Here is a 22,015-nt window from a genome sequence, read left to right on the forward strand (position 1 = left end):
GGGCCATTGGCTATTCTCTGTGGTGGGGCGTGACCTCAGGCTGTGGTGCACAGTGAGACAGGGTCTCTGGCTGGGCTCCTTAATCATGCAGGGCCACAAGATGTGTTCTACAATCAGGTGGGGGCCACAGATTGAGCTCTGCAGCTGAGCTAGACCTCTGGCTAGAGACCTCAGGTTGGCAGAATTGCTGACTCTGCTCCCTAGCCAGATGGGGCTGCTAGATCAGCTGCACAGGTGGGTGGAGCTGCTGTCTGGGCTTAATGTTCTTGTAAGGTCACCAGAAGGGCATCACTCCACTTCTTTGTTCCTACCTGACCCCAGGTAGTTTAGCTCTATTAATATCCACAGTGTTTCCCATGAGACAAGGCAGAAGTGGTCCTCCTGGGAAGTACCTCTGAACACTTTGGAAGCTGGATGTCTGCCTCAGACTCTCTTTTGCTCCTTGGAGAAACTGTAGGCCCAGGGGATACCTCTTGGTATGGTGCTGTGCTTTTCCAGTGGAGAGGTGATGTGGTGGAAGTAAAATGGCTTTCTTACCACATTTAAAAATGTGGCTTTTCTTAGTTTTTGTGTTCCCAGAGGGTGATTAAGTCTTACCCCCAGGTTCTGGGATTTGTACAGAGATTTTTTTTTTTTTTTTTTTTTAAGACAGGATCTTGCTCTGTCACCCAGGCTGGAGTGCAATGGTACGATTGTGGTTCATTGCAGTCTCTATCTCCTGGGTTTGGGCAATCCTCCCACTTCAGCCTCCTGAGTATCTGGGACCATAGGCACACATCACCACACTTGACTAATTAAATTTTTTTTTTTTTTTTTTTTTGTAGAGATGAGGTCTTGCTATTTTGCCCAGGATGCTCACAGAGGTGTTCTTGAACATGGATATTTAGATATTTGCTAATTACTTTTTCTGCAAGGGGGACTAGAGCTGGGGACCTCCTATTCTGCTACCCTGCTTATGTCGCTGAGCAGCTATAACTTAATTTGAATCCAGTGTTTAGAGATCAAAACCAACAAGTTTCTTTGAATGCATGAATTCAGTGATGATTATCTATTAATGTACTGAAATCACTGTATTTCAGAAGTATTTACTATGCATTTCCTATTTTTAGTTCTTAAAAGAGCTAAGGCTTTCAGAAATAGCCTGTATTAAAAAAAAAAAAAAAAAAAGAGCTGAGGCTTATTTGAACTGTTTAATCTTTGCTTACTCTATGGCTCTTCTGGATCTTCTCTTTTTATTTGGCCAAAGTGGTAAGTGTCTGTCACAACTGTTGTGTTTTCCAGAAAACCAGAAATATATTGTTATTTCATACTTATATTTGTAACTTGAATTTCACCATCGAGATGTAATTTTAACATGTCGATTCCTCTAGATTGAATGGTGTTGAGCATGTTTTTGTGTGCTTTTGACCAGTGGTATATCTTTTTTGTGCAATATCTATTTAAATATTTCATTCATCTTTTCTTTTCTTTTTTAAATTTAAATTAAATTTAATTTGTTTTAGAGATAAGGTCTTACACTGTTGCCCAGGCCTGGAGTACAGTGTCACAGTCTTGGCTCTCTTGTAGCTTCAACCTCCCGGACCCAAGTGATCTTCCTGCCTCAGCCTCCTGAGTAGCTGGAACTACAGGTGTGTACCACCACACCTGGCTAACTTTAAACATTTTTTTGTAGAGATGAGGTCTCACTATGTTGCCCAAGCTGGTCTCAGATTCCCAGCTTCAAGAATCTTCTGACCTCAGTCTCCCAAAGTGCTGGAATTACAGATGTGAGCCATAGTGCACTGGCCTTTTGTGTATTTCTTAATTGGGTTGTCTCTGTATTATTAGGTTGAAAGTGTTCTTTACCTATTTTATATATACGTTATTTATGAGATACATATCAATATGTGTATACATGTATACATGTGTGTTTATGTATATATAGATGATATTTACTCCTAGTACATGGCTTGCCTTTTCATTTTCTTTCGATGAAGGCCAAATTATAATTTTTTTCTTTGGGTTCAGGATTTTTTTTTTTTTTTTTGGTTTAAGAAATCTCTGTGTATTTCAGGGCTGTATTTCCTGTATTTCCTTGTATAAGTTGTATAGTTTTAGCTTTTTTGTTTAGGTCTGTGATTCACTTATTCACTTCAAGATTTTGTTTTGTTTTGTTTTGAGACAGAGTCTTGCTGGGTTGCCCAGGCTGGAGTGCAGTGGTGTAATCTCGGCTCACTGCAACCTCCGCCTCCCAGGTCAAGCAATTCTGCCTCAGCCTCCCAGGTAGCTGGGATTACAGGTGCACACTATCACACCTGGCTAATTTTTGTATTTTTAGTATAGACAGGGTTTCACCATGTTGGCCAGGCTGGTCTTGAACTCCTGACCTCAAGTGATCCACCCACCTTGGCCTCCCAAAATGTTGGGATTACAGGCGTGAGCCACTGCCCCTGGCCTAGTGCAGGTTATTTCTTATATAGGGTGTGAGTTAAAGGGCAAGGCTAATATTTTCCCTTACAGATATCTATCTGTTCTAGCACAAATTTGTTGAAAGAACTGTCCTTTCCTTATTGAATTATCTTGGCACTTTTGTTCATAATCAATTGATCATATATCTTGGGTTCATTTGTGGGATTTCTGTTCTGTCTTATTGATCTTTAAGTCTGTCTGTATGCCAGTACCACACTGTTTTGATTATTATAACTTTAGAGCAAATCTTGAAATCAGATACTTTTAAGTTCTCCAACTTTATTCTTCTTTCTCCAAATCATTCTGGGTATTCAAGGTACTTTGCATGTTTATACAAATTCTAGAGATAGCTTCTTACTCTTTGCAAAAAACCTGCTGGGATTTTGATTGAGATTGCATTGAATCTATAGATCAATACAGAGAGCTCTGAATAACAGCCTTTCAATCCATAAATATGGTATATCTCTGTATTTATTTAGGTCTTCTTTAGTTTTTCTTAGCAAGTGCTACAAGTTTCTATTGTAGCTTTCAGTTTGTAAGTTTTGTACATATTTTGTGAAATTTATTACTAATTCATTTTTTAGTGCTATGGTAAACAGAATTTAAAGTATAATTTCTATTTGTTTATGGCTAGTAAAGGTTCAGTGTTCTTTATTCGAAATGCTTGGGACAAGAAGTGTTTTGGATTTTAGATTTTTTTTTTTTTTTTTAGATTTTGGAGTATTTGATATACATACCAGTCAAGCATCCCCCATCTGACAATCCAAAATCTGAAATGTTCTAATGAGCATTTCCTTTGAGTGTGACCTTTGATCATCGTGTTGGCACTTAAAAATTTTCAGGTATTAGGGCATTTTGGATTTAGACTTTCAGATGAGAGATGCTCAACCTTTATATATTGAAGTTTGTATATTGATGCTGTATCCCTTGACTTTGTTACATTCATTTATAATATTAATTTTAGTAGCTTTTTTGTAGATCCCTTAGAATTTTTTATGCAAATGATCATGCTATCTGTTAAAGACTGTTTTATTTCTTCTTTTCCAATATGTATGCCTGGTATTTAATTTTCTTGCCTTATTGCTCTGCATAAGATCTCTAGTCACCATTGAATAGAAGTAGTGAGAGCAAATCTACCTGCCTTGTTCCTGATCTTAGAAGGATAATCTTCTGCTTTTTTACTATTAAGCAGGAGGTTAACTTTAGGGTTTATTTGTATTTTTATTCTGAGACAGAGTCTTGCTCTGTTGCCCAGGCTGGAGTGCAGTGGCACAATCTTGGCTCACTACAACCTTTGCCTCCCAAGTTCAAGCAATTCTCATGCCTCAGCATCCCAGGTAGCTGGGACTACAGGTACCTGCCACCACACACAGCTAATTTTTGTATTTTTAGTAGAGATGGGGTTTTACCATGTTGGCCAGGCTGGTCTCAAACTCCTGACCTAAGGTGATCCACTGCCTCAGCCTCAGCCTCCCAAAGTGCTGGGATTACAGGCATGAGTCACTGTGCCCAGCCTACAGTTATTTTATAGATATCCTTTATCAGTATGAGTAATTTCCCTTCTATTCCTATTTTCTCACAGTTTTTATAATGAATGAGTATTTGAATTTTATGTAAACTTTTTCTGCATTTATTGGAATGATCACGTTTTCTCCATCTATTCTCTTATTGTAATGATTGATTTTTTAAATTGAGGCAAAATTCACATACCATAAAATTAATCCTATTTACAAAGCATACAATTCAGTGGTAGTTGTGTATTCACAAAGTTGATTTCTGAGTATTAAATCAATCTTACATATCAATGAATAAACCTACTTGCAAATGATGTTTTATCATTTTATTTTTACACTTGATTGTTAATATTTTGTTAAGAATTTTTACATCTGTGTTCATGAGAGATGTTGGCCTGTAGTTTTCTTTTTTTTCTAACATCTTTGGTTTGGTATCTGAGTAATGCTGGCCTCATAAAATATGCCAGGAAGTGTTCTCTTCTTTTTTTTCTTAAGGAATTTGTGTAGGATTGTTACTATTTCTTCCTTTAAGAAATTCACCGATGTAGTACTCTTGGCTTAAAGTTTTTGGTATGAGATTTTTAAATTATATTTAATTTTTTTTAGACAGGGTCTCACTCTGTCACCCAGGCAGGAGTGCAGTGGCATGATCATGACTCACTGCAGCCTTGACCTCTGGGGCTCAAGCAATTCCCCTACCTCAGCCTCCTGAGTAGCTGGACTACAGGTGCGTACCACCATGCCCAGCTAATGTTTTCTGCATTTTTTTAAAGATGGGGTCTTGCTATGTTGCCCAGGCTGGTCTCCAACTCCTGGGCTCAAGTGATCCTCCTGCCTCATCCTCCCAAAGTGCTGGGATTATAGGCGTGAGCCACTATGCCTGGCCTGAGAATGTTTTTAATTCCAAGTTTAGCTACTTTAGTAAATATAGGAATATTAAGATTTTCTATTTCTTTTCGTGTCTGGTAATTGGTGTTTCAGGAATTTGCCACCCATTGATTCTACATTGTTGCATTTATTGACATAGAGTTGTTCATAACAGTCTCTTATTTTCCTTTTAATGTCTGTAGGATATGTAGAAGTGTCCCCTCTTAAATACTGATATTGATAGCTTGCATCTTTTTTCTGTCAGTTTAGCTGGTTTATCAATTTTATTGATTTTTTTTTTCTGTCACTCAGGTTGGAGTTCAGTGGCACAATCATGGCTTACTGCAGGCTTGACCTCCTGGGGTCAGGTGATCCTCCCACCTCAGCCTCCCAAATAGCTGGGACCAGAGGCATTCACCACCATGCCTGGCTAATTTTTGTATTTTTTGTAGAGATGGGGTTTCACCGCTATGCAGGGGCTAGTCTCAAACTTCTGGGCTCAAGGGATCTACAAGCCTCAGCCTCCCAAACGGCTAGGATTACAGGCATGAGCTACTGCGCTCGGCCAATTTTATTGATTTAGAACTAGACTTGGTGTCATTGATTTTCCTTGAGTGTTTGTCTTTCTATTTTATTATTTTTTTCCATTTTCATTGAGCTTAATTTGGTCTTCTTTTACCTTCTTGAAGTGAAAGCTATGATCATTAATATGATCCTTTTCCTCTGTTTCAATGGAAGAATTCGAAGCTACAAATTTGTTACAGCACTGTTTTTGGTGGATAGTTTGACTTGCTGTATTTTCATTTTCATTCCATTTAAAATATTTTCCGAATTTCCTTGTGATTTTTTTCTTTGACTTATGGGGTACTTAGAAGTTGTTTAAATATTTGGGGTTTCATAAGTATCTGCTGATAGATATTTTAATTTAATTTTAATTCTGTTTCCATCACAGAACATACTGTGTAAGGTTTCAGTCATTTGAAATTGAGACTTGTTTTATGGTGCAGAATAGTCTTTCTTGGGAAATGGTCCATGTACTCTTGAAAGTAATTCTATTCAGAAGTTGTTAGGGCCAGGCATGGTGGCTCATGCCTGCAATCGCAGCACTTTGGGAACCCAAGGCTAGAGGATTGCCTGAGGGCGGGAGTTCAAGACCAGTCTGGATAACATAGTGAGACCCTGGCTCTTAATATATAGAGTAAGATTTTTAAAAAAAGGTTGTTAAATGTGAATTAGTTATTAAGCCAGAAGTATACTGTTATTTTATGTTTATCTTATATTTGTAACCTGAATTTCACCTGGATGTAATTTTTACATATTGATTCCTCTAAAGTGAATGGTGTTGAGCATCTTTTTGTGTGCTTTTTGGCCAGCTGTATATCTGTTGTTTGTGTGTGCAGTATGAATTAAATGTGAATTAGGTTAAGGTAATTGATAGTGTCATTCAGATCTTCTGTATCCCTATTAATTTATCAGTTATTGAGAGAGGTGATACATCTATAATTATTTATAGAGTGTGAGTGTGTTTCTCCTTTGAGTTATTTCCATTTTCGCTTTGTGTATTTTGAGGCTCTGCTAGTAGGCATGAGTATATTTATGTGGTCATAGCTGCCTGATATATTCTTTTTTTTATTATTATGTAGTGTCCCTCTTTGTCTTTAGTGATCTTCTGTGTCCCGAGGTCTATTTTGTCTGTTATGCACTTAGCCACTCTTTATACTTTCGTATGCTTACTCTTTCCAACTTTTAAAATTCAACCTATTTGTGTCTTTATGTTTAAAATGTGTCTTGTAGACAGCAAGTGTGATCGGTTTGTGTTTTTTTTTCGTTTGTTTTTGAGATAGAGTCTCACTCTGTTGCCCAGGCTGGAGTGCAGTGGTGCGATCTCGGCCCACTGCATCCTCCATCTCCCGGATTCTTGTGCCTCAGCCTCCCGGGTAGCTGGGATTACAGGTGTGTACTACCACACCCGGCTAATTTTTGTATTTTTAGTAAAGACAGGGTTTCACCATGTTGGCCAGTCGGGTCTCAAACTCCTAACTTTAAATAATCCACCTGCCTCGGCCTCCCCAAATGCTGGGATTACAGGCGTGGGTCACTATGCCTGGTCTGGTTCTTGTTTTTTATATCATCTGATAATTATTGGATTAAACAAATTTTTAAATAATGTAGTAAAATGCACATAACATAAAAGTTACCATCTTAACCATTTTTAACCATTTCTAAGTGTACAGTTCAGTGATATTAAGTACATTCACGTCATCATACTAACCATTCATTCACAGGACTCTTTCATCTTACAAAACTGAAACTCTGTATCTATTAAACAATAATTCCCCATTCCCACCGCCCCCAGTACCTGACAACTACCATGCTTTCTATCTCTATGAACTGGACTTTGCCAGGTCCTCATATAAGTAGAGTCATACTATATTTGTTCATTTGTGACTGGCTTATTTAATTTAATATAATGTCCTCAAGGTTCATCCAGTGTGTAGCATGTGACAGGATTTTCTTACTTTTTAAGGCTGAATAATATTCCGTTGTCCATATATCCCATATTTTGTTTTCCATTCATCCATTGTTGGACACTTGGGTTGTTTCCATCTTTTGGCTATTGTGAATAATGCTGCCGCGAATGTTGGTGTGCAAATGTCTCTTTGAGATCCTACTTTCAATTATTTTGGCTGTATGTCAAAAGAAGTGGAATTGCTGGATCATATGGTAATTCTATTTTTAATTTTTCTAGGAACTGCCATGCAGTTTTCCACAGCAGCTGTACCATTTTACATTCCAGCCAACAGTGCATAAGAGTTCCAATTTCTCCACATCATCATCAGCATTTGTTATTTTGTTTCTTTGATATTATTAGCCATCCTAATGGGTGTGAGGTTATATTCTCATTGTGGTTTTGATTTTCATTTTCCCAGTGGTTAATGGTATTGAACACCTGTTTCTGTGCTTACTAGCCATTTGTACATCTTATTTGGAGAAATGTCTATTCCAGTTTTTGTTTATTTTAAGCTCAGGTTTTTTATTGTTGTAGAACTTTTTAAAATATACATTTTCTATATTCACTCTTTATCAAATATATTACTTGCAAATATTTTCTCCCATTTTGTAGGTTTTCACTTTGTTGAATTATCCTTTGATGAACAGAAGTGTTTAATTTTGATGTAGTTTGATTAATCTGTATTTACTTTTGTTGCTATGATGTGGGTGTTAATTACCATCTTTTTGGAAATGTCTGATCCATTATATTTAATTTGATTATTCACATGCTTAGATTTAAGTCTTCCATTTTGCTATTTGCTCTCTATTTGTCTCATCTGCTTTTTATTTCCCCCTTTTTCATGCTTATTTTTGGTATTATTTTTAGCATTTCATTTTAATATCTCAATTGGTGTTTTAACTACATTCTTTTTATTTTTTACTTTTTTTTCACCCAGGCTGGAGTAAGGTGACGCGATCTCAGCTCACTGCAACCTCCGCCTTCTGGGTTCAGGAGATTCTCCTGCCTCAGCCTCCCAAGCAGCGGGGACTACAGGCACGTGCCACCATGCCTGGCTAATTTTTTTTTAGTAGAGACGGTGTTTGGGTTTCACCGTGTTAGCCAGGATGATCTCGATCTCCTGATCTCTTCATATGCCCGCCTCTGCCTCCCAAAGTACTGGGATTACAGACGTGAGCCACCATGCCCGGCCAACTACGTCCTTTTTAATTTTTGTGAGTACATAGTAGGTATATATGTTTATGGAGTACATGAGATACTTTGATACAGACTTGCAATGTGTAATAATGACATCATGGAAAATGGGGTATCTATCCTCTCAGGCATTTATCCTTTGTGTTATAAACAATCCAGTTATATTCTTTAAGTTATTTTAAAATATACAATTAAATTATTTTGACTATAGTCACCCTGTTGTGCTCTCAAATACTAGGTCTTCAGCTACATCTTTTTTATTTTTACTGATTGCTAGAGGTTACAAAACGCATCTGAATTTATTACAATCTGATAATCATTAATGTGAAATTATTTTAGATAAAAGAACCTTGAAATAGTATCATTCCATTTATTCTTATCATTGTTATATGTTTTACATCTACAGATGTTATAACTCAACAATATAGTGTCATAATTTTTACTTTAAATAGTCATTGATATTTTAAATAATTTAAGAGAAGAAAAGAAATATAGTCCTTTATATTTACCCACTAAGATTTCTCACATCATATTTCTTCCTGTAGATGCCAGGTGCCACCCTGTGTCCTTTCCCTTCAGCCTGAAAAACTTCCTTCGGCATTTTTTACAATGCAGGTCTGCTGGCAATTAATTCTCTCAGTTTTCATTTATCTGAAAATGTCTTTGTTCACCTTTATTTTTTGGAGATTAATTTTTTTGGATATGGAATTTTATATTGACAATTGTTTTTTCTCTGTTAGCACTTTGAATATGTCACTTAGAATTTTTTTTTTTTTTTTTTTTTTGGAGATGGGGTCTCGCTCTGTCACTCAGGCTGGAGTGCAATGGCGCGATCTGGGCTCACTGCAACCTCTGCCTCCTGGGTTCAAGCAATTCTCCTGCCTCAGCCTCCCGAGTAGCTGGGATTACAGGTGCACTCCACCATGCCTGGCTAATTTTTTTATTTTTAGTAGAGACAGGGTTTCACCATGTTCGTCAAGCTGGTCTTGAACTCCTGACCTTGTGATCCGCCCACCTTGGCCTCCCAAAGTGCTGGGATTACAGGCATGAGCCACTGCGCCTGGTCGTCACTCAGATTTTTTCTAGTTGCCATTGTGTCTGATGAGAAGTCAATCAATAATATCATTATATCGTAATATGTAATTTGTTTCCCCTCCTTCTAGTGACTGTTTTCAGTATGTTTAAAGCAGTTTGACTATCTAGTCTTTGATAACTTCCATGTTATCAAAGATTTATCTGAGATTTATCCCATATATTTCCTGCCCCAGACCTGAAATCATTCATATCTCTAAGGAGCCTTGGATCCTTTTATAGGGGAATGACGTTGAGAGACTAAAATCTGGGTGCTAGGGTACATGTTATTATTGGTTGTTTGTTGCAGTGGACAGATTTAGGAAATACTATTACTGATTTTAAAATAAATAAAATTACTCTCAAATTAGGAATGTGGAACAGGAAGGTGGTTAGAACATGTGTTCAATCTGTGGTTTTGACTTAATTCCTAAAATTTTACTTAAAAAGTACTATGATTTGAATGTTTGTGGCCACCTAAAATTCATGTTGGGAAGCTAATCATCAATGTGATGCTATTAGGAGGTGGGCCCTTTGGGAGGTGATTTGATTATGAGAGTGGAGCCCTCGTGAATGGGATTAGTGTTCCTTTATAAAGTGGCCCCAGAGAGTGGCCTGGCCCTTTGGCCATGTGAGGACACAGTTTGAAGATGCCTTCTGTGAAGGTGGAAGTGGGACCTCAGAAGACACCGAAATAGCTGGCGCCTTGCCCAGCTTCCAAAACTGCTAGAAATAAATTTCTGTTGTTTATAAGCCAGCAGTTTATTATATTTTGGTGTAGCAGCCCAAATAGTTTCTGTAATAGTTGTGCTTTTTCTTTACAGTGAACATATACTGTACTTTTATAATCAGAATGAAACAATATAAAATAATGGAATATCTATGCAATAGATTAATAAACCAAAGAAATGAGTGCACAATTTATAAAATAGAACAAATCTGTGTTAAATTTCTTTGGTGTGATGATGGTGGTGTGATTATGTTACTGTTCTTAGGAGATACATGCTGAAGTATTAGGGATGAAGTCACATGATGCCAGCAATTTACTTTCAAATTTTTCAACCAGAAAACAAAAGAGAGAGAGTTTGTGTGTGTATAATATGTCTGTGTAAGTCTGTGTGTGTTTGTGTTTGGAGAGAGAGAGTGTGAGTGTAAACAGGGCAAAATGTTAATATTTGGGGGAAAAGGTAAGGTATATACAGGTAATCATAGCACTATTTTTCAACTTTCAATAGGTTTGAAATTTTTCAAAATAGTTGGGGTAAAATAATGTTTAATAAAGGTTTGTAAAAATACCCATTATAGTAACTGAAAAAGGTAGGATTTCACGGCAGCTGTCTTTACATAATAGGGTAACGGATGATTTTCTTTTCATTTTTCTGAGACAGGGTCTGGCTCTGTCACCCAGGCTGGAGTGCAGTGGCATGATCTCAGCTCACTGCAACCTCTACCTCCTGGGCTCAAGCCTCCTCCCACCTCAGCCTCCCCAGTAACTGGGACTACAGGCATACCACCACACCTGGCTAATTTAATTCTTTTTGTAGAGATGGGGTTTTGCCGTGTTTCCCAGACCGGTCTCGAACTCCTGGGCTCAAGCAATCTGCCCCCACCTCAGCCTCCCAAGGATTACAGGTGTGAGCCATCACGCTCAGCTGATGATTTTCTTTCTACTTGTCGGTGTTTTCTCAATTTTATTTATGTATTTATTTATGTATTTATGTATTTTTGAGACAGGTTCTCACTCTGTTGCCCAGGCTGGAGTGTAGTGGTGTGATCATGGCTCACTGCAGCCTTGACTTCCTGGGCTCAGGTGATTCTCCTACCTCAGCCTCCCAGGTAAATAGGACTACAGGCGCATGCCACCATGCCTGACTAATTTTTGCATTTTTTGGAGAGACGAGATTTCACCCAGGAGTCTCAAACTCCTGGGCTCAAGCCATCTGTCTGCCTTGGCCTCCCAAAGTGCTGGGATTATAGGCATGAGCCACCATGCTTGGCCCTTTCTCAGTTTAAATAATAAGGGTATAATATTTGGGGAATTATAAAAATTATTTTTAAAAATAGCGTATTTTAAAATTTGAATTTATAAGCAGAAAAGGATCCTTTGTTTCAGTAATTTTGGGGGATGATATATGAGACATCCAATAGGATAGTGATCTTTGTAATGAGAAAGAGTGTGTGAATGATAGATGGGATATTAATATATAATAGAAACCAGTTACTGGCATCTTTCAAATGTTAAGAACTTCACATACTCAGCTTTTGTAATCATCACAACAGTGTTGTAAATAGGTGTTAATCATCATCTAAACTTTGATAGATACTAAATAACAGAGCAACAGTGGAAAGAAAGGCCAAGCAAGTTGGTGCGTGTCTGTTATTCCAGCACCTTGGGAGGCTGAGGTGGGAGGATGGCTGGAGGCCAGAAGTTTAAGACCATCCTGGTCAGTATAGTGAGACTCCGTATCTATGAAAAATTTAAAAATTAGTTGAGCATGGTGGTCTGGGCCCTATAGTCCTAGCTACTTGGGAGGCTGAGGCCAGAGGATTGCTTAAGCCCAGGAGTGAGCTATGATCATGCCACAGCACTCTAGGCAGCCTGAGTGACAGAGCCTCTTAAAAAATAAATAAAAAAAAAAGGACACAATGTTAAAACAAAAGTTGAAACAAAGTCTATCTTAGATTTCCAAAGTTTATACTCTGATAGTTTCTTGTGATAGAAATTTTATAATTGGATTCCAGCTGGCTGACATAGTAAACTAAGCTGGGCAAAAAGATAAATAGCAGATAATAGCTCTCGCCTGATCAGAAATGTAACCTAATCTGTCATGAGATTAGAATTAAAAGGAGGAAAAAAGAAAAGAACAGAATTATAAACCTAGGCTGGGAGTGATGGCTCACCGTTGTAATCCCAGCACTTTGGGAGGCTGAGGTGGGCAGATCACTTGAGCCCAGGAGTTCAAGACCAGCCTAGGCAACATGGTAAAACCCTGTCTCTACAAAAAATAAAAAAAACAGTTGGATGTGGTGGGGTACACCTGTAGTCTCAGCTATGCAGGAGGCTGGGGTGGGAGGGTTGCTTGAGCCCAGGAGATCGAAGCTGCAGGGAGCAATGATTGTGCCATTGCACTCTAGCCTGGGCAACAGAGAGACTCCACCTCCAAAATAAATACATAGATAAGAAACGTGAACCTAAAGAGTAATTAGAAGATGCCTTTAAAGTGAAAAGCAAAGGTTTCTCCTCTAATACTGGCAGTACATTTTAGAAGAATTTCTTTTTATTAACATTCAGAGCTATCAAGTGAATCTGAGTGCTATTCAGGTAGTATAAATAGGAAAAGACTAGTGTATCATGCTAATTGCTATATAAGCATCACCATCTATGAGACCTTGTCAATGGATAAACTAGGAGCTCTTTCAAGAAAGAACAACCAACATTCCATCAGTGTTGCTTAGTCTATAAAAAGCATAGTCATCTATTCCTTGAGTGGGATAGATAACCCCAATATTAAACCAATAAACAATATTCCAATATTAACAATATTAACCCAATATTAAATGTTAATATTAAACAACATTAACCCAATACTAAACCAATAAACAATGATCCCAGTGTCAAACCAATAATGAAGGAAATTAATACATGGCATATTCATGCTTAATTTCATTTAAATCCTGAAATTAGGTTGACACAAAACACCAACAAAGAACACTTGGTTTTAGATGTTGAATGTAAAAAGAAGGATAAGAAAATAACTATTTCTCCTTTGCTAAATGGAATCTCCTAAGTTCAAGGGAAATGAGAGTTGACTAATAGTAGATATAATTCAATCAACCTTTTCTTTTGTTTCATTTTTTGTGTGTGTATGATACAGAGTCCAGCTCTGTCACCCAAGCTGCAGTGGTGCAATCTTGGCTCACTGCAACCTCCACCTCTTGGGTTCAAGCAATTCTCGTGCCTCAGCCTCCCACGTAGCTGGGATTACAGGCATGCACCACCATGCCTCACTAATTTTTGTATTTTTAGTACAGACAACGTTTCACCATGTTGGCCAAGCTGGTCTTGAACTCCTGACCTCAAGTGATTCTGCCCACCTTCGCCTCCCACAATGCTGGGATTACAGGTGAGAGCCACCATGCTTGGCCCTAATTTTCTTTTATTTCTTTTATTCAATTTATACATTAGTTATCATAAAGTTTATCCCAGGTTGGCGTCCCTCTTTTACCCAGCATGCTTTCCAGTTGCTTCTCACAGTTTATTCAGAGGCCCCATGGGACACAAAATTTTAGCATGGGCTTCAAGAAAATAAAGTTTAGAAAGTAGGTTATACTGCTGGAAAAAAATCATAAATTTCTAAATAAAAAGTAAATTATTTGGGGGTGTGTATACCATAGCTCTCTTGGCAGAGGAAACGAAGTACTGATATTAAATAAATGGTTTTAATTAGAATTTAAATAACAGATAAATACTTGTTTCTCTAAATATACTTTGAGAATTGGAAACAAGATTATAATTCAAAAAAATCATACAAACATGTTTTAGAATAAAATCTAAGAAAGAATTTTGATTAATTTAACCAAATAACAGCTTTCATTTTAATTATAAACTATTATTTGGCATTTATACACATAAAATATATGTTTAACTGAATATTTTGTACAAACTCTATGAGTATTCCAGATACAGAATTATGACTGTAAAATAAAACAAGATATTTCAACGAAGCATGTGATTCAGTGCCAAAATTACAATTGTATATCTGTCACAATACAGCCCATAAAATGTTCACATGAAATCTCTAATGTAGGCAATTAATTGCTAGAAGACTAAATGATGTTCATTATATAGAACATAGAAAGGGACACAATGCAAAATAGAGATATGAAAGCCTTCAGAATTTCTTTATGTTGTTGCTAGTAAGATGACAAAACATAAAGCTATGAGGATCTGGCCACGTGAAATATTTATAGTGAGTATGCCTTGAGTGCTCGCGTGGAAGAAGTGCTCTGTCAGCCACTTTTGGTAGAAGGATGGCCCAATATAGATACCAGGAAAACCTCTTCGACCACAGCCATGTCCGTAACTGGTAATTCCCATTACAAAAAATCTTTTATATTCTGGTAAGTAGCACATTAATGGTCCACCACTGTCACCCTGTCAAAAAAGTCCCAAAATAGTGTTTGTTACTTCTAGTATTCTTCAAGAACAGTAATGCTGGAATAAATTATTTACATCAAACATACATTTACATAAATACACATTTTCAATATACCCCCAACTTATAAAGATCAATAGATTTTGAGCTTAATCTTCCAACTCAAACAGGAGGAATTCAGTTTTGCCCAGGTATTTGGAGGAACCATATAGCTGGTAGATAAATTTCTCATCTGCCTAGTTTTGAGCCAGAATACTATAAATCAAATTGTTTGGATTTTTAAATACAATTACTCAGGAGAAATATAATTTAGGAAGTGTGCAAAATATTGTAAAAACTGTCTATTATTAGAATATTGCTGAATACTGTGTGTGGAAAGTATAAGATGTATGCGGGATTCTTTTAGGCATGTGTGTGGTTTGCTTGCCAGGGAGAGGAGTCAACTGGCGTCTTGCAAGAGATGACAAGTTTCTAAGTGTTGACAATGGCTAGTGCAGCAAAATGAGCATAAATGGCAAAGCGTCTCAGTAGTATCATAAATGACAGGTCTCTTTCATAGTCTATACAAAATTATGAATGCACCCAAACGCTGTTACCAAGGCCTGTTAATGCACTCAAAACAACAAGGACACTGAGATAACTGTTTCCAATTCTCTATATAAGGCAGGCATTGAATAATTATTTTTTGATGATGAGGATGTTTGGCCTAGGAATGCAATTCAATTAGATTGGATTCTTTACTATTTTACTCAGCAAGATTTTTAAGGAAAAGGACACAGAAAAGATAAACTTTAGATTGCAGAAATGAGAATGAGTAGGAAAAGGTGAGAGCATGGGGTACTCAGGAGTGAAGGACTAGTAGATTTGGAAATAGTGAAGAAAAGAGGAATGAAGGAAGAGTAAAAAAGCATGAGACAAAACAAAAAATGGATCAACTGTACTTCATTAAAAAAATTAACATTTGTGCTGCAAATGATAACCTCAGAAAAGTGAAAAAACAGTCTACAGAATGGGAGAAAAATTTTGTACATTATATATCTGGTAGGGGACTTGTATCCAGAATACATGAAAAATGCTTATAACTCAGTGATAAAAAGACAACTCAATTTAAAAATGAGGAAGGGATCCAAATAGACATTCTGTAAAGAAGACATATAAATGGCTAATAAATACATGCAAAAATGCTCAACATCATTAGTAATTAAGGAAATGCAAATTAAAACCACTGTGAGATACCACTTCACACCCACAAGGATGGTTATAATAAAAAAGACAGTAACAGGCTGGGCGCAGTGGCTCACCCCTGTAATCCCAGCACTTTGGGAGGCCGAGGTGGGCAGATCACTTGAGGTCAGGAGTTCGAGACCAGCCTGGTCAACAAGGTGAAGCCCCGTCTCTACTGAAAATACAAAAAAAAAAACGAAAAAAAAAATAACTGGGCATAGTGATGTGTGCCTGTAATTCCAGCTACCTAGGAGGCTGAGGGATGAGAATCACTTGAACCTGGGAGGCAGAGGTTGCAGTGAACAGAGATTGTGTCACTGCACTCCAGCATGGGTGACAAAGTGAGACTATCTCAAAAAAAAAAAAAAATTGAACTGTACACTTTTAACTAGGTGAATTATATCTCAAAGGTAATGGTTAAAAAAAAGGATTCAAGGTAAATTCTGCCTAAGGTTGACCCTGATGACTGCAGAAACCATGGAATCAGGAACCAAGAAGATTTGGATTGTTGAAATAGTTAAAAAGGAGAAAAAATGATTTATTATTTTTAGGCCTGATAATTAAGACCACCAGAAAGTTATCAAAGGCTTTGTTTGACAAGTTCCCTTCTGGCTTCAGAAAATATTTTAAAGGAAAATTTCTTGGTCTTACCCTGCAAGTATCAAAAGCTCCATCTTCATCACCTGCACAAAATGAAGTGTTGGGAATTATTCCCCCATAACTCCTCTCAGAATTACACATCTCTCGAGAAATGTAATGCACTTCTGCGTCTTGTAAAATATTTGTAGCATTACCTGTTAGCAAAAAATACCAGTAAGTTATCTTGGAGCAGACATTTTTAGTGATTTAAATGTTAGTGTTTTATGTTTTCTTTCCAAAGTGACTGATTCAATAATTATGTAAAATTATATTCATATATATGTGTATGAATATGTATGTATGCCTAGGAAGATTGTAGAAGAATGTTTACCTAAATGTTTGTTTGTTTTTGAAATAGAGTCTTGATCTATTGCCCAGGCTGGAGTGCAGTGACGTGATCTCGGCCCACTGCAACCTCTGCCTCCTGGGTTCAAGCAACTCTTGTGCCTCAGCCTCCCGAGTAACTGGGATTACAGGTGCACAACACCACGCCTGACTAATTTTCCTTTTTTTAATTTTTGAGATGGCATCTCACTCTGTCGCCCAGGCTGCAGTGCAGTGGCGTGATCTCGGCTCACTGCAACCTCTGCCTCCTGGGTTCAAGCGATCCTCCTGCCTTAGCCTCCTGAGTAGCTGGGATTACAGGCACTCACCACCATGCCCAGCTAATTTTTGTATTTTTAGTAGAGATGGGGTTTCACCATGTTGGCCAGGCTGTTCTCGAATTCCTGACTTCAAGTGATCCACCCACCTCGGCCTCCCAAAGTGCTAGGATTACAGTTGTGAGCCACCATGCCTGGCCAGATGTGCCTTTTTATATTCCAACTAGCAAAGTATGAGGGTTCCAAATTCTTCACATCCTCATCAATGCTTGTTATTGTCTAACTTTTTAATTATAGTCATCCTTCTGTGTCATCCCAGCACTTTGGGAGACTGTTTTAAAATTACTGCTAGTGTATAGAAATGGAGTAGATTTTGTATATGGTCTTATACTGGCTGTATTACTAAACTCTGTTAATTCCAGTGGATTTTAGAGCCTATTTTAATTACATCACCTGTGACTAATGAATATTTTGTTATTTCCTTTGTAAGTTGTGTGTGCATCTTTTTCTAGTAACACACTTGGTAGGACTTCTACAATATTGAATACAAGTGGAGAAATTCTTCTTGATTTTAAAGGAATGTTTTACTGTAATGATGTTTGCTGTAGTTTAGAGGTCATTAACCTTTATTAGGTTAAGGAAATTCCCTTCTATGTCTAGACCATTAAGAGTTTCTAACAATGCTTCTACTGAATTTATTCAGATAATATTTTTTATCCTTTAACCAATCTGTGATGAATTCCATCAAGAGACTTCGAATTTTATTTATTTATATTATTATTTTTGAGACAGGGTCTTGCCCTGTTGCCTGGGCCCCAGAGTGCAGTGGCACAATTAGCTCACTGCAGCCTCAAACTCCTGGGCTCAAGCAATCTTCCCACCTCAACCTCCAGAGTAGCTGGGACTACGGGCATGTGCCATCATGCCCAGCTAATTGTTATTTTTGGTAGGGATGGGGTCTTGCTGTGTTGCCCAGGCTGGTCTCAAAGTCCTGGCTTCAAGTGATCCTCCCACCTTGGCCTCCTAAAGTGTTTGGATTGCAAGCATGAGCCACTGCACCCAGCTGAGACTTCTAATTTTATTTTATTTCATTATTATTTATTTTTTTTTTGAGACAGTCTCGCTGTGTCACCCAGGCTGGAGTGCAGTGACGTACTCACTGCAACCTCTGCTTCTTGGGTTCAAGTAATCCTCCCTCCTCAGCTTTCCAAGTAGCTGGGATTACAGGTGCATACCACCACGCCTAGCTAATTTTTAAATTTTTTGTAGAGTTGAGGTCTTGCTATATCGCCCAGGCCATTCTTGAATGGGCCCAAGCAATTCTCCTGCCTTGGCCTCTCAAAGTGTTGGAATTACAGGTGTGAACCACCACAGCTGGCTGACTTCTAATTTTAAACCACCCTTGGATTCCTGAGATAAACCTGATTTGGTTATGATTAATTCTATTATTTTTTTGAGTCAGGGTCCTGCTCTGTTGCCTAGACTGGTGCCTAGTGTAGTGGCACAGTCACAGGTTGCCACAGCCTCAACCTCCTGGGCTCATGTGATCCTTCTGCCTCAGCCTCTTGAGTAGCTGGGACTACAGGTGTGCACCACTGTGCCCAGATAATTTTTTAGTTTTTTTTGTAGAAACAGTGTCTCAGTATGTTGCTCAGGCTGATCTTGAACTCCTGGCCTCCAGCAAGCCTCCTAATTTGGCCTCCCGGAGTGCTGAGATGACAGATGTGAGCCACTGTACCCGACCATCAATTCTATCTATAATATACTTTGTAGATTTAGTGTGTTATTACTAATAATTTGTTTGGAATGCCTGCATTTATAACGTTGGGCTTTCTCTTACTACGATTACTTGATTTTGGAATCAATAATGTGGTTATTTCATACACTGAGCTGGAGTATATTCCTCTTTGTATTCTTTGGAAGCATATGTATAGGACTTAGATAATCTGTCTCTGGTATTATGGTAGAACTCACTTGTTCTGAGTTCTGGCTTTTTATTTTTGAAAAAGAAATCTACTGATTCAATTCCTTTACACTCTATAGGACTATAGAGGATTTGCATTTCTTGTTTGGTCAGTTTTGGTTAGTTACCATTTTCATATTTAGCCAATTTATTAATTTCAGTTTTGGCTAGTTACCATTTTCATATTTAGTCAATTTATTTCAGTTTTGGTTATTTACAAAGGAATTTATTCATTTTGTCTAAGTACTAAAATTTACAGCATAACATTTTAAAAAGTACTGTGCTATGTGTTAGTTCATAATATTAATGCGTATTTGTGCCTTCTTTCCTTTTGTCACCAGTCTTACCAGTGGTTTGTTGTTTTTTCAGAAAACTAGACTTTGGCTTGTCGGTTTCCTCTTTTCTGTCTTTATTTTCTGTTCATTAACTGCAGTGCTTACTTTTATGTCTTTTTTTCTGCTTTCTATGGGTTTAGAATGTCCTTTCTTTTTTTAGTCTCCCTCCATAGTAGCTGAGACTACAGACATGTACCACCATGTCTGGCTGTAATATTATTATTATTATTATTATTTTAGAGAGATGGGGTCTTGCTCTGCTGCCCAGGCTGGTCTTGAACTCCTGGGCCCAAGCAATTCTCCCACATTAGCCTCCCAAAGTGTTGGGATTACAGGTGTGAGCCACTGTGCTTGGCCACTGCAATGTTTATTTAAACTTTAAAAAAGACTTTGAATTCATAGTATTCAGACTTTATTCTTCAATATTAGGTCAAATATTTGCTCTTCCATATGATTCAAACTATATATATATATATATATATTTTTTTTTTTTTTTTTTTTTTTTTTTGAAGTGGTCTCGCCCTGGGTTGGAGTACAGTGGCATGATCTTGGCTCACTGCAACCTCTGCCTCTGGGGTTCAAGTGATTCTCCTGCCCCAGCCTCCCAAGTAACTGTGATTACAGGCTCACGCCACCACAGCCAGCTAATTTTTTGTATTTTTAGTGGAGATGGGTTTTTACCATGTTGGCCAGGCTGGTCTCAGACTCCTGACCTCGTGATCCGCCCATCTCGGCCTCCCAAAGTGCTGGGATTACAGGCGTGAGCCACAGCACCCGGCCTCAAACTAAAAATATATATATTTCTAAAATTTTAAATGTTATGTTTTACCTCTATCTGCAGCTCTCAAGTTTTGTTATGTACCATATACATTATTGCTCAATTCTAAGTATTTAAAATTATGATTTCCTCTTTGACATATGAGTCATTTAGTAGTGTGTTTTGAATTCTCCAAATGTGTGATGTTAAAAAGCTTACCCTTTAGTCATTTTTTTACAGCCTTATTAGGGTTTAATTTACATAACATGAATATCACACATTGTACCAATGCAGTTGAATGATTTCTGGTAAATTTACACCAGCACCACAACCCAGTTTTAGAGTATTTCCTTCACCTCACAGAGTCCTCCTGTGCTCACTTGTAATCAATTCCCAGCTCCAGCCCCACACTTAAGAAATGACTGATGGGCTGGGCTCAGTGGCTCACGCCTGTAATTCCTGCAGTTTGGGAGGCAGAGGCAGGCAGATTACCTGAGGTCAGGAGTTCGAGACCAGCCTGACCAACCTGGAGAAACCTCGTCTCTACTAAAAATATAAAAAATTAGCCAGGCATGGAGGTGCATGCCTGTAATCCCAGCTACTTGGGAGGCTGAGGCAGGAGGATTGCTTGAACCCGGGAGGCGGAGGTTGCGGTGAGCTGAGATCGTGCCATGGTACTCCAGCCTGGGCAACAAGAGCAAAACTCTGTCTCAAAAAAAAAAAAAAAAAAAAAAAATGACTGATTCCTGTCCCTATAGGTTTGCCTTTTCTTGAAATTTTGTATAAATGGAATCGCACATTTGCAGTCTTTTGCATATAGCTTCCTTCCTTTAGCTATATACCAATGTTTTCAAGATTCATCTATATTGCAGGATAGCTTTCTTCCTTTTTGTTGTTGGATAGTGTTCTCTTGAATGGATATATCATATTTTGTATATCCATTCACTTGTTGGTGGACTTTGGATTGTTTCCAGTTTGGTGTATTATTAATAATGCTATGATGAGCGTTCATAAGTTTTTGTGTGGACATGTTTTATTTGTCTTTGGTAGATATCCAGGAATGGAATTGCTAGGTCATATGGTAACTATGCTTAACATGGTAAGTGCATATTTAACTTTTTGAGAAACTGTCAAACTGTTTTCCTAAGTGGCTTTACCATTTTACATTCTCCTCAGCAATGTATAAGGGTTCCAGTTTCTCCACATCCTTGCTAACACTTGATTTGTTAGTCTTTTGGATTATAATCATTCTAGCAGTTGCATAGTGGCATCTCATTGAGGTTTCAAGGATATTAACATAAATATATATCTGAAATGAGGTCTTGCTGTGTCACCCATGCTGGAGCGTAGTACAGCGATCACAGCTCACCGCAGCCTTGAGCTCCTAGGCTCAACTGACCCTCCTGTGTTAGCCTCTCAAGTAGCTGGGACTACAGGCGTGTACCACTGTGCCTAGCTAATTTTTGTGGCAATGAGATCTTGCTTTGTTGCTCAGGCTGGTCTCAAACTCCTGGCTGCAAGTGATCCTTTCACCTTGGCCTCTCAAAGCACTGAGATTACAGGTGTGAGCCGCTGTACCCAGCCAGTGTTAACAGCTTTTCATGTACTATTAGCCATTTGTTTACCTACCTTGGTGAAATGTGTTTTCAAATCTTTTTTGTTTCTGCAAACACTATGGTGACTTATCTTTTCAAATCTTTATCCAATTTATTTTTTATTTTTTTGAGGCAGGC

The 22,015-nt window shown here is 37.9% G+C and overlaps 1 protein-coding gene across 1 annotated transcript in view; it reads right to left on the reverse strand.

Annotated features, from left to right (window-relative positions):
* Nucleotides 1-14,143: 14,143 nt before the first annotated feature.
* TMPRSS12 (transmembrane serine protease 12) overlaps nucleotides 14,144-22,015 on the reverse strand; it is a 43,968-nt gene continuing 36,096 nt past the window's right edge. Inside the window, exons 4-5 of the mRNA XM_003252151.3 lie at nucleotides 16,638-16,780; nucleotides 14,144-14,761 (exon numbers count right to left, since the gene is read on the reverse strand). Coding sequence (XP_003252199.1) covers nucleotides 14,510-14,761; nucleotides 16,638-16,780 — 395 coding nt within the window. The 3' untranslated portion in view covers nucleotides 14,144-14,509. The remainder of the gene's footprint in view (nucleotides 14,762-16,637; nucleotides 16,781-22,015) is intronic.

This window comes from Nomascus leucogenys, chromosome 8, assembly GCF_006542625.1.
Source record: "Nomascus leucogenys isolate Asia chromosome 8, Asia_NLE_v1, whole genome shotgun sequence".
Lineage (NCBI taxonomy): Eukaryota > Metazoa > Chordata > Mammalia > Primates > Hylobatidae > Nomascus > Nomascus leucogenys.